The sequence below is a fragment of the Balearica regulorum genome, chromosome 1, assembly GCF_011004875.1.
Source record: "Balearica regulorum gibbericeps isolate bBalReg1 chromosome 1, bBalReg1.pri, whole genome shotgun sequence".
In the NCBI taxonomy this organism is placed as follows: domain Eukaryota; kingdom Metazoa; phylum Chordata; class Aves; order Gruiformes; family Gruidae; genus Balearica; species Balearica regulorum.
The window spans coordinates 83203669-83221013 of NC_046184.1; the positions used below are offsets into that span (position 1 = coordinate 83203669).

Below are 17345 nucleotides of genomic sequence, written 5' to 3' on the forward strand. Positions count from 1 at the left end.
AATTCTCTCCCCACATTCCCCAGGGCAGAGTCTCTGCTTATTTTGACAATAATTAGTACACCAGATAAAATCACCCTCAGACTTTAAAAGCCAGCATCAAAACCCAGAGTGATTAGGAGGGTAACTAACCATCAGAGTGGATTCCTTCCTCATTGGGCTGATTAACATTTATTAGCTAGTAATTATCTTGGCTAAAACTGAAGCATGGACAGAAAAACAATAATATTTGCCTTGAAAGCAAGCTTATGAAGAGAATCCCTGAGATTCCAAAATAATCATCCAGACACAACTCAGAGTTGTCCCCCAAATAAATAAAAAAATGAGATCGCTGTGCTGTGCTTAGTAACATGATCTTAACACTTACTAAACATTTTCCTCTTCAAATTCTTATGGGAATATATCACATTCCTTCTCAATCACAGTATAGCTAAGTCATAGCAAGGCTGGTAGTATTGAGACATTCATCTTCCCTTGTATTCAAGTAAGGCAAGAGGCTTTAGAGTAGAATGGAATGGAATGGAATGGAATGGAATGGAATGGAATGGAATAGAACAGAACAGAACAGAACAGAACAGAACAGAATAGACTAGACTAGACTAGACTAGACTACACTATTTGAGTTGGAAGGGACCTACAATGATCATCTAGTCCAACTGCCTGACCACTGCAGGGCTGACCAAAAGTTAAAGCATGTTATGAAGGGCATTGTCCAAATGCCTCTGGAACACTGACAGGCCTGGGGCATCAGCCACCTCTCTAGCAAGCCTATTCCAGTGTCTGACCACCTTGTTGGTAAAGAAATGTTTCCTAATGTCAAGTGTGAACCTCCTCTGACAAAAAAACCACAGCTTTGAGCCATTCCTACATGTCCTGTCGCTGGATCCCAGGGAGAAGAGCTCAGCACCTCCCTCTCCACTTCCCCTCCTCAGGAAGCTGTAGAGAGCCATAAGGTCAGCCCTCAGCCTCCTTCTCTCCAAACTAGACAAGCCCAAAGTCCTCAGCTGCTCCTCAGAGGACATTTCTTCCAGCCCTTCTCTGGATGCATTCAAGGACCTTCACATCCTTCTTAAATTGTGGGGCCTTGGCTGGGATAGAGTTAATTTTCTTCATAGTAGCTGGTATGGGGCCATGTTATGGATTTGTGCTGAATCAGCATTGATAACACAGGGATATCGTAGTTACTGCTGAGCAATGCTTACACAGAGACAAGGCCTTTTCTGCTCCTCACACCACCCCACCAGCGAGGAGGCTGGGGGTGCACAAGGAGTTGGGAGTGGACACAGTCAGGACAGCTGACCCCAACTGACCAAAGGGATACCCATACCCCTACCATATGATGTCATGCTCAGCATATAAAGCTGGGGGAAGAAGAAGAAAGGGGGGGACGGTCAGAGTGATGGCGTTTGTCTTTCCAAGTCACCGTTACGTGTGACGGAGCCTTGCTTTCCTGGAGATGGCTGAACACCTGCCTGCCCATGGGAAGTGGGGAATGAATTCCTTGTCTTGCTTTGCTTGTGTGCATGGCTTTTGCTTTACCTATTAAACTGTCTTGATCTTAACCCACAAGTTTTCTCACTTTTACCCTTCCGATTCTCTCCTCCATTCTGCCGTGGGGGCGGTGAGTGAGCGGCTGCCTGGGCCTGAGCTGCTGGCTGGAGTAAAACCATGACAGGCCCAGAACTGCCCACAGTACTCAAGGTGAGGAGGCGCCAAGGCTGGATATAACAGAATAATCCCCTCTTCTGACTGTCTGGTTACACTGTGTTTGATGCACCCCAGGATGCCGTTTGCCCTGTGGGCTGCCAGGGCACACTGCTGGCTCACATTGAGCTGCTGTCAGCCATCAGATCAGGTTAGGTGATTGCGCTTCTCCTGACAGACTACAGCTGCTGTCAGTGCAAAAGCTAAATCTGGCATTTTCAATTGGTAAATGCTGTTATGAGCTAGGATATTTCCTCTAACAATCATTCACATCACAGTGTCCACAGAGCTGCCACCTCCCCCTCTGTGAAAGCATTAGTCATGTGGGAATTAAAAACCTGGAAAGCCTAGGGCTTGTCTTGTTTAGACTAGTCATTTCTAGCTTCTGCCTTTGCATATTAAGCACCTTTTGCCCTTCTGAAAACAAGCTGGGCCAATCACACTTCATGAATCCCCATTTGCCATCAGAAGTTACCTACAGATGGGAAGAACATGTTTCTGAGCTGCACAAACCCCACATTCTTCAGGACACAGCAAGTCAGCTTGGTTCTGGTTTAGAAGATCTGCAGACACATGACAGAGCCCTAAAGCCTGGCAGGGTCCTGTTTTTGCAGTGTTGGGTACATTCCTCTATGGATCAGGGGCAAATGCATCATGCTTTCAGATGTCTGCTTTTGAGAGTGCTGCCTTCTGGACTCCACAGGGCTGCTCCCCATGATGTGCCATGGGTCCACCCTGAGACATTCACTCCGATTCCTTGCTCTGACTTCCAAATCTCTGTACTTTTCTTCTCCTTTCCATTTCATGGAATAAAGCTTTTCTTTTCAAAATACAAAGGGAGACAGGGAGGACAGAGTGTCAAGATTTGGAAACTCAAAATACTACTAATGCCAGAATGACTTCCCAACATCAAGGCCACAACCTTACATTTAAGATGCTACTATCAAAAGATCAATTAGAAGTAGTTTTCCCTTCTTATTACAAGCTTCTGTGTGACAGAAAGAAGAAGGAACTTCCTCCTGAAGGTTAGAGGGGGGAGGGAGCTATGAATCATCCTCAGTCCAGAGTACCATTTTTAAAACAGCAACGAGAGTCAAAAAGAAGGGGGAGCAAGTATGTCAGAAAATCTCTTTTACGCTGATTTGAATTTGACTGACTCAAGCAGGCCCAGAATACAGAAGATCACTGATGTCCACGGTAGGTTAATCGGTCTGCACTGAGCTTTCTTTGTACTCTGCAGCCTCCTTTCCGCTATTTTGAAAGAGTGCTGTGGAGCACCAAAGCCCCAAAGTAAATGAAGGAAATGTGTGGGCCAGTGCCGTGAAAAATGCACAAGTGGGGTGTCTATGTAGGTTTTTTAACAAAAAAATAGGGGGATTGTTATAAAGTGTACTTTTCATTTGTTAAGGCACAAGTGTGAGGGAGAGTTTCTTGTGTGGTATTAAGAGCAGTTTCTATCAATTTAGGAGATTATTCCATAGCTGAACATCAATTGGCCCTGCACCAGGCACGTTCTCAGGCAGCAAATCCTGCAGCAAATCAATCAGGAGACTGAGTGCCTAATGTTTCTGTTGTTTGAAGCAGTCTCACGCATAGCCTGCTTAGCCTTGCTTCAGGGCTTTTTCCTCACGGCTTTGTCTGTACAAACTACTTGTTTAATAAATAAAGCATAAAATGTTTCATGGACAAATTTATTTTGATTTAGTATAAATAACTTTTTGCAAAATTCTAACCTAAAATTTATCTATCTTTAATGCACTAAGAATTATTGCATAAACTTTTATTTAATTTTGTTTTTTCTTCCCTTTCTTTTTAACCTTACTACCCCTGTGACAGAAATAGTAGTTTCTATTTCTTGCCATCCTGTGCTTGTCTTTTGCATAATGTGTGATCCCTTGGCATCTATTTTCAGATGGCTGGAGTTTCTAATGCCCCAAGAAACAGGGTTTCTATCACCTTTTCCAACAGATTACTTCACAGCTAAATTAACAGGCAGCCACAAGACATGCCATCTGATTAAAAGTTCCTTTTTCCTTATAATTTAATCCATGTACTCCTACTTACACTTTTAATACAGTTTCAATAGCATTTTTATGTTTCTCTGCTTGTGCCTTTCTGGAAAACCCCTATCAACTTTTTTCTTCTATGCGTTCACTTATTTTATGCACAGTATTTCCCAGTGATTAGCAAATCTTACAGAAAAGAGCTCAAACACTGGCTTCTGGCTTCTTTTCTTTTTTTCCTCCAGTTTGCTATTTTCTATTTGATAGTGGATTCCCTGGATCAAATGCATTGTTCACAAAGGAATGAAATTAATTCCATAAGCCAGAAGAATGCACTTAAACTCATAAAAGACATTAACTCTGTATGGTGATAGAAACAAAGGGGGTCAGTGCTGTGTATCAGGATGACTTTGAATGTTTTACAAAATTGCAAAATCCTATTTCTTACTTTCTACCCCCTTTTTATGTGTCCCTGTTCCTTCCTTCCCCACCTGCTTTCTTCCATACTTGTTTGCATTTATTATCTGCAGATGTTAGAACAGTTTTCACTTTTCTCACCATCTTATCATTAACTAGTAACCCCTTCAAATTTAGCGTAGTCTGCAGTTTTCAGGTTTACTTCGATGTTGTAGCCATTCTCACCACTCACATATGGATATGAATTGAATAAGACAATCAGACAACCTTAGACATTTTTATTTGCTTCTGTGTAGATTTAAAATGTGTGTGCCTGTGCCCATATCTCCTTTGTTATTGTCTGCACTGAAAATAAACCTGATCTATTTCTGCCTATAGCAAGTCTTCTAGGGTGTGAATGCAATGGAGAAAAAAATTATTTCGGCATAGTTATATAGAATTACATAAATCAGTTGCTGTCATGTGTTTAGCATTTCTCATAATTTCAGTCATTTTTGTTCCATTTAAGTTGTTTCTCAGCTTTCTCTGTTATTTTTGCCTGGTTTTAGGTTGTATATACGCAGAAGTGAAAGTGCAATCCCTAGACAGAAATGCTGCAGCTAGCTATACATCGTCTGGTGAGTTTTTAGCTGTCTGCTAAATTGATATGAATTTAAACAGTGAGAGGAGGCAGTACCCTGTTTTCCAAAATTGCAGTGACATCAAACTGTATGGGAGACAGGAAGATAATTGTCTGCTTTACATAGCCAGAGCAGGGGGCAGTTGATGTGTTGTGTTATATGCAACTGAACACTTGTTGGCTTCACTGGTATAGGAACACAACGATAGTTTGGGCCAGGCCAAGAAACCACTTAGCCCAGCCTCCTGTCTCCAACAGCGGTCATAAGTGAACAACTAGAGTTGAATAAGAGGAGGGTAGGTGTATATGATACCTTCCTGTAATACTTTCATGTGCATGCATGTACTCAGGGACTTGCTGAGATTGTGGTTCTAGTTACATACCCTCAGTGGATTTCTCTTCTACAAACTTGCCCAGTCTCCCCTTGGTTCTATATACAGACCTGATTTCTATAACGGCTTTCGATGAGGGAATCCACAGTTCATTTTAACATCACACAAAGAAACAGCTGCTTTTTTTTACTCTGAACTTGTCTATTAGTTTCAGCTGATGTTCCCTGAAAGAGACAATAAGCAACCAAACCCTATCCAAGGTCTCCATGACACTCAGAATTTCATATAACTCTGACATAGCTTCTTCTTAGTCATCTCTTTCCTATACTGCAGAACCCTAGTTTGCACAGCCATTTACTGCTTCCCTTCTCTTAACCTTTTCTTGTAAGCTTTTTGAAATAGGGATAGTAGAACTGCATGCACCATTGAAGGTAGAGGTGAATCATGGATTTGTAAAACCACGTGGCAGACAAAACATCCCTGATTTTTGTTTGCTTTCCTTCTGAATAATTCCAAATGTGTAGGGTTGTAGAATCTTCATCCCAGGAGATATTCAAAACCTGAGTGTGCATGGTCCTGAACAACCTGCTCTAGCTGATACTGTTTGAGCAGGGAAATTGGACTAGGTGATCTGAAAAGGTTGCTTCTAACCTAAATGATTCTGTGACTATGTAGTCAGGACAGTAGACATGAGGTTCACAGATCTCCTCTAGAACTATTTTTTAATTTATTTTTAATTCACATTAGATCTGTTACCTTCTAGTCTCTGGGTGCAAAGATAGCTTTAAAAGTGGGATTACAAAATGACATTAGTAATCCAGCTATCTCACACCTAATGTCTCTTGGAATTTGTTAGTATATCCATTTTTTTTATTTGGGCTATACATCTTCCAGTTCATGTGGCTCCTCACAAGGAACTGCCCTGAGATGGAAGATCTACCCAGTTCTCACTCAGTCAACCCTGATACAAGGGATTAATTTAGCTTCTCTACTATGTCTTTATCTTCTGAATGCTTCCTGGATAGCCTATCATCCACTAGCCTACAGATCTCCAGCATTTCTTGATGTTTGAAGACACAAAGTGTTTGAAACGTGTTCGAAAACACGTTTGAAGTCTTTTCCTTCTCAAGTTCTTTTCTGCCCAATTGTTTTTTCTTATATGTAATCTTTGATCTCCCAGAGTTTGTGAGACTCTCTATTTTCTTCATCTAATGTCTACAGCTATGGAAAGTTTACCATCTGCTTCTAACAGCTGTGTCAACTGCCTTTTTCCTGTTCCCAGATCATTCTTAGCAGGTGTTTTGTATTGGCCATGTGTTGCCAGGATGCTGTCCTTCAATAGTATATAGTCTGCCTGTATGGATTTCATTCTCTCTTAGCAGTCCTTTTTAGCTCCTTCCTGTAGTTCCCATCTTTTACCCATTAGCACTCTATTTTTCCTTATGTAGTCTAGTGCTATGATGACTCTTCCTTTTAACCACTTCCTCATACACATAGCATATTGGTATGTCAGATGGCAGAAGCCATCCATTTTCAGGTACCTGACATATGAGTTTTTTAGTCTTGGGTGGGACATTCCAGGTCTTCCCATCTTATTTTTCAGACTTCTCGTATATGTGTAGAAGCAAGTGTGCCATAGCTGTCGTTTGCCTCTTAGCACTTTATGTAAATGACAGTCAGTTCTGCATTTTCTGCTTGACTGTTGCTACAGTCTGACATTTCCTTCTCCTGAGGAGTGGTTTTCAAGTCACACATAATGGTAATATCACCCTAAACTGCTCTATAGCCCATATCAGCTTCTCTTTCCTCATTTTAAGAGTTACTAACCACCTTCAGCCCCTGCCAGCTTGCTCTTATTAATTTTAAAAGTTACTTAAAACCTTCTAGATATCATGTCCAGCAACTTGACTCTTTTATAGTTAAGATGAAATCTGTTCCTCCAGAGTATTTGGACACTCTGCACCAGATGTGTCCCAAATTCCTGAAGAATTAGAAATCTGGATCCTTACTCCATCTTCTCAGCCAGGTGCTACAATGCTGCCTTCTCATTTCTCCCTCCAGTCCTGCAGAGCGTACTGGGATCATTTCTGGAATTGCCACCTGGTCACCAACTTACTTCCTACAAGCTTCCATTTTGCCACTAAAACTTCCCTCCACCATTCCCATTCTTGTTGGTAACCACATGGACTAATACATGAGTAGATAATTTGCACATATCAAATAGATCTGTTGATTAGTGCAATCATAGTGTTTTCATGGTGCAACCATTTCCTGACCAAAACTCCTCAGGCAGAAAACTTGACAGCATGGAGTTCTTCTTGAGTGCCACCTTCTTTCAAAGACTGCTTTAAAATCAGTCTAGTTTAATACTATACTAAGTATGACAGCTTCTTAACATTTTAGTAATTCAAATAGTAATGCATGAGTAGGTGTGAAAATGAGGTTACCAGACAGAATGGACCAGATATTGACCGCAGTTAGGATGAATATTTAGGGTGACTTCCTCATTTACCTAAAACTTTACTTTACAGAGCAGGAGTAATAGCAGCAAAAACCTCAATTTGGTTTTCAGATCCTAGCTGTTGTTACAGACACCATGAACTTCAAAGACAGCAGAAGGAGTAAGTAAATAGTCTAGCAGATACATGAAGCAGGAAGAGATGGAAAGCTCTCTTCTCTTTTACCTTTTAATTCAGTGTTTGATGAGTCCAGTCAGCCACTGAACATATTATTTGTCCCCTCTTGGACCTGCTTGTGCTCTATACCACCCAGCCAGTATCCACTGAGTTGGCAGACTAATGAATAGTGCAAGGATCCCCTTGAAGTAAATCCTGAACAAAAATCCATAAACAACAGTCAAAATAGAAATAGTTCAACTCCTCTGAAAAATTTGCTTTGTTGAGGAGTATAACATGGCAGGACCTTTATCTGGTAGGTTGATTGGGTTTTGCTTTCATAGTATTTTGAGAAGGCAGATCCCAGTGAGGACTTAACTCTAGTATCAAGTACAGCAGAATTTATCAAACTATTCAAGGCAGTGGCAGAAGGGTTCAGGTAAAATGTCTGTGATGATTGAAAAAAGAATGTGTCCACAGTGTATCTATCACAAAAAGAACAAACACCTGAAGAGACGGCACCAAAGGGCTTTGCCTAACTTGAAAGAGTTCTCTTAGTGTGAGCCTGAAAAGGGCATCTTTGAATGAAGACAAAGGGTTCCTTTTCCAGTTGTTCTCCTAATCTTTATTTTTTCTGTCTATCTGTAGGTAAAAGCTGTTGCTCCAGAACATGTGTCGCTGTATTTGTTGCTGTGATAACCGTCCTACTGGTCTTAGCAGTGTGTCTGATACTCCTGTGTAAGTCCTGCTAAAAAATGCAATAACTGCAATTAATTTGTGACTTTCACCCACTGACTGGCATCTAAGTCATGACATCCAAAACCAGTAGCAACAAAAGGCTAGTTTGAAGGCACAGGACAGTAGTTTTTAGCCAACTGTGGCTGTAAGAGGAAATCTGTAAAATGGTCAAGTGGTTTGAAAGTTTAAAATTCCAAAAGAAAAAAAGCCAAAATCCAATTAAAAAATTGACAATGTTCAAACAATAAATAATTCCTTATACAAACATTTTAAAGAAACAAGTCAAGATTAGATAATGTCTATTAGTATTATGATTGTTATCCGTGAGAATATTTCAAGGTGATGATCTTGTATCATGTCACCAAAATGTCCGTAACACCAAAAATCTTTAAATAAATATGAATAAAAGCTCATTTGAAAGAGGTGGCTAAGTCACAAGGAATACGTTTGCACCTTACTTAAATAAAAGTCTAGTACTAGGTCTCTCTGCATATATATCACTAGGTTCATAACAATCTTTGAAATAAATAAAAAGATAATCTTTTTAGAAAGAAAGTATTCTTAGAGCCATTAGAAAAAAAAACCAACAAAATTTAATTGAGTCATGTGGTACTTTCCTTTGAATATTTTCAAGGAATCATTTTTAAATTTCAGATGTGGCTGCTTGTTTCTTTTCATCCTTTGATAGTAGAGCAAGATTAAGAGGTTTCCACAATCAATCACACTCCAGTTCCAGAGTTTGCCACCAGAGATGCACATGGAGAAACTCTTTGTGAAGACATGCCAAAACCTTTGATCCATGGAACTTAAAAAATAGGGTTAGGGAAGGTAATTGTTTTCTCTTTTTCAAGGCAAAGAGTAAAGGACAGATGTCTGATAGTGCTCTGACCTTTATAAAATGTAAAATACCACAGGAAGGGCAAAATTTTAAAAAACCCAAACCAACACAACATAACAAGGTGAAATTACCAGCATTTAACAGAGCCTTAAATCAAGAGTTGAATGAGGAGTCATTAGACTTGATTCAGTTATAGTTACTTTGTTGGGTTCAGTACTGCCTCAGTGAACCAAAAAATTCTCCTAAGAGACTTGAGATCTAGATCAAGCTTGATGTTGTGGTTCTGCCCCAGCTGACAGCTGAGCACCACTCAGCCGCTTGCTCACCCCTCCCCCCACCAGTGGGATGGGAAGGACAATCAGAAGAAAAAGGTAAAGCTCGTGGGTTGGGATAAGGACAGTTTACCCGGACAGCAAAGGGAGAGGAAAATAACAACAACAGTACTTAGAATATACAAAACAGGTGATACACAATGCAATTTGCTCACCACCGAGAGCCTGATGCCCAGCTTGTCTCCGAGCAGTGACCCCTCCTCCCTGGCCAGCTCCTCCCCTTATATAGTGAGCATGATGTCATATGGTACGGAATATCCCTTTGGCTAGTTTGGGTCAGCTGTCCTGTCTGTGCTCTCCCAGCTTTGTGTGAAAATTGACTCTAGCCCAGCCGAAAACCAGGACACTTGAGAAACTAAATAAAATTAGTTTTTAATTTCAATAGCATAGTTTTCACTTGTACTCCAAATGAAAACTGTTGCCATTTTGGTTTTTTTATTTCTAAGACTTACTGAGTTTTTCATATTGTTTTGTTTTGCCGAACATATCGTTGTTGACGAACAGCTTGTTTAAATGAACTAAACTGTCACCTCTTGATATTGCTCCATCATACAAGAGGTTTATAAGCCAGAAGGCATATTACATTTCTGTTCATTAAAATGACCACAATTTTACTCAGCGGAACCTGACCAGAAATTTTTATGATTTTTATACTAGTGTCATATTATTTTCTTTTTTTCTGGAGAGAAAATTTATCTGCCAGTAGGTAAAAAATTGGCCCTGCAGTTCATGAGCTGGTCTTGCAAGAACAGGCAGATCTGACTTTGTTTCAAATGCATCTTCATATGAATTAAATTTGCTTTTTTCTGAAACCAGGAGTTGATATCCAGCCTCAAGATATATGCATAGTAATACATATATGCGTGAAAAACATATGATTTCAAACAGATTTTTCTGTTTTATTTTTCCTTGTTGCTCTAGGGATTCAGTAAAAGGCAAAAAAATCCTTAATGTTCCAATTAGCATATGACTAAAGCACGATAAAACTCAGTGTTAAGTTGCTCCAGTTAGTTAGAAAATAACACATTGTTGTTTTGTTAGGTTTTGGTGCCTTTGAACCATTTTCAGTAATGCTCCTGTCTGAATCTCTCAGGCAGATTTCAGAGGTAAAGGTGACAATATTCCAGGAGAAAATCTTGACTCACCATTTGTGTGTAGTAAATTGATTTCTATCCAGTAGGAGAATCAGTAGGGTAGTGTTCATTTTTATAATGCATACCAGTATGTATTAATTTCTAATTTTTCATAGAAATAAATGCTTTAAAAATATGTTAGGTAGTTTTAGTACCAGTATTTGGTACTATTATATACTAAGGACTTCAGGGTAAACTTGCAAGCAGTAGTTCAAGCTTCCACCCACAGGCTCAGGCTATATGCAAAACCCAGCTTCTTCATCTTCTTCCTGACATTTGTTCATATCATGTTTCTGAGAACTTTTCCTGAAGAGTAAATTCTGTTTCCTCCTCTTCCAAACATGTCATTGCTTCTTCAACTTCTCAATCCCCAGCTTTAACTTCATTATTTCCACCATGATTATCTGTTTTAATACTCTGTAAAATATAATGCATACTCTATCATCTTGTGCATCTCTGTATACAAGTTTGAATGTAATTCTATATACCAGAGCTTTAAGAACATTTGTTTTCAAATGTTGACAGACATCTTTCCTTGGGGTTTTTTGTTTTGTTTTGTTTTGTTCTACAGTGATATCTAAGACTCACCTTCTCCTATACCAATATATCAGAAGTTAATCCCTAAAAGGAACAGGGCAAACCATACAATTTAGTCTTCACAAAATTAGACTTTTATTGATCAACTCTGATCTTTGAATTGCAAACATTAAAATAGTATTATACATTGCCAGCACTTGGTTTTAGGTGCTACAGAGAAACTTTTTTCCCACAACTCCAAAAGTCTAGTTCTTGCTTGCTATCAGGAAAGAAATGTAGATTAGTAGGACTTCCTAGCAGTGTGTTTTTGAAGTCTATAGTGGCTTTTACATTTCATACTTCAGCAATTTGTAAAAGAGTAGTTCAACAACTGTTTTGCACCAGGAGATGCAAACTCATTATGATTCCAGTAAAAAAAAGGCACTCAGACTCTGTGTTTATTAGAGCTATTTATTAGCAGGACCCTACACTTGTCCTTGTTGAATTTCACGCAGTTCCTCTCCACCCAGCTCTCCAGCCTGTCCAGGTCTCGCTGAATGGCAGCGCAGCCTTCTGGTGTTTCGGCCACTCATCCAACCCACACTTCCTAAGCTTGTTAACGAGGATGTTACGAGAGATGGTGTCAAAAGCCTTGCTGAAGTCAGGGTAGACAACATCCACTGCTCTCCCTTCATGTACTCAGCCAGTTGTGCCATCACAGAAGGCTATCAGATTGGTCAGGCATGATTTCACCTTGGTGAATCCATGTTGACCACTCCCGATAATCTCCTTCTCCTCCACACGCTTATTGATGACCCTTAGAATAAGCCGTTCCATCACCTTTCCAGGGATGGAGGTGAAGCTGACTGGCCTGTAGTCTGAACATTGTTGTCTCATTTCGGCCTGGGGGAACGTTAGACCAGCTTCCAGCTGGGGCACAGCTGTGCTCTGCATGAATATCTCACCTCAGTTGTTTGGGGTAGGAGCAGACAATGAGCACAGCTCCAAGCTGTGTGGGAGCACGCTTGACCAAGAACAGATTGGCTTGGGCACTGATCTCTCAAAGACGGCTCTTATTTCTTATTGCTATAGTTACGCGCATACTGTACACCACATTTACCGCAACTCTGAAAATGTGTGGAGCATTTTTTCTTAAGTTTCAGAGTTAGGCTCTTTGGAAATGTGCTCCATAGTATGGTACTATAGGTTTGGATTTTTTTCAATGGAGGAGCAAAAAGGTCAGGAGTAGGCATTCTGTGTGGGGTGATGGTGGGGGCCAAGAGGTCCAGAAGAGCTCTGACAGAGTATGGCAAAATGGTCAGCCATTCAAAGCAAAAATTGTATGCTTATTTCCAGATTATCCAACTGCAAGCAGCTCACCTCACTCAAAAACAGGTACGTAATCCTCTGTCACTCAAAAAACAGTTTCCAGAAAACTGCTAGATTGCCTTTTAAGGGTAGGTGGGGGGGGTGTGTGGTGTGTCTAGATTTTGTTCAGAAGAAAAACAAACAATCTGACAGTGCAGGAATAAACAACCTTATCCTGTACACTCATAGGATGAGTTCTCGAGGCCGGAGATGTTTCACATTTTCATCTTATTTAAAAGTAGTGCTTGGTCAGCACGGCATTACTGTTTCAGAGGGCAGAACTGATTACTCTCTCATGCTAGTGCAGAGGAGCCCATGGCTAAGTGAACAGACATGAATATAACAGTCCCTTAGGTATCATAGTATTGTAGTGAGTATGATGGATCAATGTGTGTGTACCACTTTTCAAATACCCCTCCATTCTTAGCATTTTAACTAAGTGCAATCCCCTTTTGCTGTTTAAGAGCTGCTGGATAACCAACAAAGCTGTATCACGCAGTCCCTGTCTCCCTGAATCATCCCTTTCTAGGTCCCTGTTTCCTTCTGGTACCCTGCCTGGCAATGGAAAGAAATGTTCTTTCTTTCAGTAGCATCATTATTGCCATATTTTGCAGCAGGCAAATAAAACTTTTGAAAACTGAAAGCTGCTTTTTGCCCTGACCATTTCTCTTTATCTCCTGAGCAAAGATTTAAAAGGCAGGATAATGTTATCTGTGATTCTACTTGTCTGACGTGTGTCCATTAACTCTTGGGCTGGTATTAGCTACGGAGACTGGCAGGGAGCCCTGGAGGCCTGGTGAAAATAATGAGCAGAACCGCACAGGTACTTTTCTGGCTGTAACTTAATCTCTTACCTTTCCTTTGTAATGGGATCATTTCGTTAGTGTGAACATGGATTTTTCCACACCTGTTGTTCCCTCCTGCAGGCTGCCCCCAACACTGGAAAAAAAATGAGGGAAGATGCTACTTCTTTTCTGAAAAGAAGGAAAAAAAAGACTGGAATGCCTCCCGTAACATATGTACTGAGATGGAGTCAGACCTAGTGATCATTGACAGCGAGGAAGAACTGGTGAGGTCTAAATTCATGGGGCTGCTTCTAGGGTTGCTTGACCTGTATGACTTACATTTGTGTCTTCTCATGTTAGATGTCTTTAGGGGTCTATAATCTACTGCTAGCCATATACACCAAGCACCTCTGTATGGTAGCAAAAACCTCCACAGTAAGATGCATCTTGATGGTTGAAGTCTTGCATCTGGAAGCTTCTCTCACCAGGCATGCTCCCATGGAAAGGAGCAAACTCTCTGCCCAGCTGACTTATGTTTTAAAGAGATTTAGCACAAAAACCAAGACCAAAAAAGTTGAACAGACACTTATTTGTGAGAGCCATTGCTTTGATGAAGACTGAAAAGGCTTTCTCATCACAATCAGAATAGGAGAGTGTCCCCAGGTATCAAGTCATACCTGGCTAACTACAATGCATAGCTTTAATGGTATCACAGGTGTATTATTCTATGTAGTCTATACCTAAGAAGCCCCAGGAAGAGAGATGAGATTAAATAAAAATGGAAAAATTCAGCCTCTGAAGCTGTGGAAAGAGATGGTGCGGCTGGATGCACACTGTACTTTCTGTGTTGGCTATTTAGCACTATGTTTTCTGTGTACCTCTGGTGAAGAAAATCTAATTTTAATGTATTAACATTGTTTCTTTCCTTTCTAGAAATATCTTAAGTCACAATCACAAGGTCGTTACTACTTACTTGGTCTCATACGCTCTAAGAGTGAGAACATGTGGAAGTGGAGTAACAACATGGAACATAACACAAGCATGTAAGCTCATTCCAGCAAGTCACTGTGATGCAACGTCTGGAAACAATTTTAAAAAAAAAACCCAGAGCCAACAACAGGGAGTACAGTGATTTGTAGCAACCTGATTCCTTGAGATTCAGGTGCTTCAGCACATTCCTGTGACAAGTCAAAGGGAGCCTGTAAGTGACGTGGGAACACAGGCATGTCACTTCAGATGGCAAGAGAGGGCACAGCTGCAGTTCTGGCGGGGAAGGAGGAACCTGATTAGATGGAGTTCAGTGGAGAAAGTAAGGATATACCCCACAGGGACAAGAGAGAGTGTGATGTCAGCATCATTGAATGGAGGCTACCAAAGGAGGGGAAGGTCTCTGGATGGGAAAGTATAGCCCATATACTTTTGTTGAGGTCTGGGGAAGAAAGTAATGTGGGGGAGACTCCAGTAAGGCAGCTTCTAATCCCACTAAACCCACTGACAATAATATAGCTTAACAGCAAGTCCAGGAGTCTCTCTGTCTTTCATGGAAGTGATAATGATTGCATTGCATCCAGCTAGGTCAGGAATGCAACTAAATCTGACTTTCTCTGCCTGTTCAGGTTTAATGTAGAAGGAGATACTACTGACTATTTCTGCGCTGTCATTGGATATGGCAAAGTAGCAACTGCATCTTGTGATGGATCCGTAACAACACAAAATATGTGTGAAAAAGCTGCAGATGTTTCAGAATGACAGAAGGAGAGCTAAAAACAAGAGGTCCAGGCAGGAATGTTATCCCCAGCTTCCTGTAGGAATGGCGGACAGGATTTACCTCATTTATCTTCAGCTGTCTAAATATCTAGTCCAAGAAACTCTTACAGGCTCCCTCTAGTGACCTTGCAAAGCTTAGCACATTCTTTCCCAAGATGGGTGTCTGAGACTGGATGGATCCCTCTGCAGAGGAGCTTGCATTTTCACACATTAGGAGTCTGGGTGACTTGCTCATACCAGATGCCAGACTTTCAGGCAGCCACTGTTAGGTGATATGAGTCCAACCTCGGTGATAGGTGTGATCACAAAGAGATCATATATCTCACAGACACGTGCGTACATACCTGTACATTCACAGCCCTGCTTGTGCACAACGAGACACTTCAAAGCCTTGCCATGCACTGCTCTTCCCTGCAGCCACAAGCAAAGATTAACACACATTTATATTGCATATCCTGTTAGAAAAGTGCAATCACACTCATTGTCATTTGTCGTAGATATGATTGACAGAACAAAGTCAAATGTGTATAAACCTTACTCCATAAAAGACTGTCTCTGTTAAAAAACCACACTGCATACCAGACCGTGTGGGGCTAAAATGTGACTCACCAAAAGGGAAATGTTCCTGCACCACAGCTCTGTGCATAGAATCACCGCTAGTCCTATGTAGGTCAGGGAAAGTACATCAGATTTAGACTTAGCCCTGAACAGGATGAAGAGCAGTAGAGAGCACAAACCTGAAAAACAGAGTCACAATAATAGCTTCAACTGGACAGAAAATAGTCAAATCAAAACCACAGTTATCTGTGAAGAATCTGGTGAGAAGTATGAGTGACCTACAGAGAATGACAACACAGAGGACTCTCTTGTTTTTCTTGGATAATGACCAAAGAAGAAAATCATGCATTAAGGTTTTTGCTGCACAGAAAAGTTAGAGTCAACACCAGAAACAGGTGGTACCAGTAGAGCAGAGATGTGACCAGCAAACAGTGAATATTACCAAAGCTCTTCCAATGTGCTTCAGCAGCTCTTGGGACACTGGGGCTTTTGTGACTACAAGGATTATCATTCTTACTGTGTCCTTTGAGGCAGAATCATTCCCACCTAAAATGGTGCCATTCATGGCTCTCTCCTTCATCTGCAGGACAGAGAAAGCCCTGTGAATTCCTTGATGAAGTGATAGTGATGTCACGCTTTCTCATTGGGGAAAAAAAAAAAAGTTTTTGCTTAATCAAAGAATTTCTACTCAGAAAATTGTGGCCAAGGGTAGTGAAAATGGAATCATACAGGGGAAAAAACTCTCTTATTCTGACTTCAAAGCACATTTTGATGTCCCTCAGACAAGCAATACTTCTCACTGCCCTCATTCATCAGGACTCTTTTGAAACATATTTGTATTTCCCCCACTGACCAAAGTAAGAATATGTAGTTGTAACAGGATAATCTCAATGGCAGCAACCAGAACCTAAATTATTATTTCAGGAGGAAGCTGTGCTGCAGAGGCTATTTGTTTGTACTCAATTTACTGGGCTCTATATTGTGTTATGGAGCAGCCTGGAGGAGGGCTGCCCTTGTATTTTCCTATTCCAGCTGCTTTCCTTTGATCAGGTGGGCTCTGCCAAAGGTGAGAGGCAGGGAAATACCTCTTCCCTGGGAGCCACTGGTCCTAGGGGGAGTTTGAAGACTTCAGCAAGCAGCAGATCCAAGCAGCTATGCATCAGAGGTGACAGAAAAAGGGAAGCTGCCCTATGGCCACTGTGGAACTACATGTAGTCCATCAAACCCAGAAAGCCACAGAAAGTCACAGGACTAAGGAGCAAACACTGCTTACAAGGAAATCCCTAACAAAGGAGGAAGTTTGATTTGAAGTTATTTATTTTCTCTGCTTCTGTGCTTTCTTTTTTCACAAAATTATCTTTTTCTGATTTTGTTATCTTAGTTTTTAAATAAACCTTAAGTTTACACTTTGGGATTCTTTTATTATCTTTTAGCATGCCCACTGCAAGGAAAAGGTGAAACATTTCACACTGACTTGGTCAGGATCTCATCCTGATGCCAAGGACAGGGAATCCCGAGTTTGTAAGAGTTGTCTCCTCCACTTTTAGCTGTGATGCAGATCACATAAAAATTCTCCCCCTGCACAGTTTGATTTTAGTTAACCGGAATGATCCCTTTATGAAA

General features: G+C 40.8%; 1 protein-coding gene across 1 annotated transcript; it reads left to right on the top strand.

Moving 5' to 3' along the window:
• The first annotated feature begins 2761 nt into the window (after positions 1 to 2761).
• Positions 2762 to 17142, top strand: LOC142599999 (killer cell lectin-like receptor subfamily B member 1F). The gene is made up of 8 exons (XM_075742799.1): positions 2762 to 2898; positions 4670 to 4738; positions 8336 to 8425; positions 12601 to 12639; positions 13328 to 13435; positions 13539 to 13681; positions 14331 to 14440; positions 15014 to 17142. The coding sequence occupies exons 1-8, from the start codon at positions 2817 to 2819 to the stop codon at positions 15144 to 15146; spliced, it is 774 nt and encodes a 257-aa protein (XP_075598914.1). The 5' UTR covers positions 2762 to 2816; the 3' UTR covers positions 15147 to 17142.
• Positions 17143 to 17345: the final 203 nt, after the last annotated feature.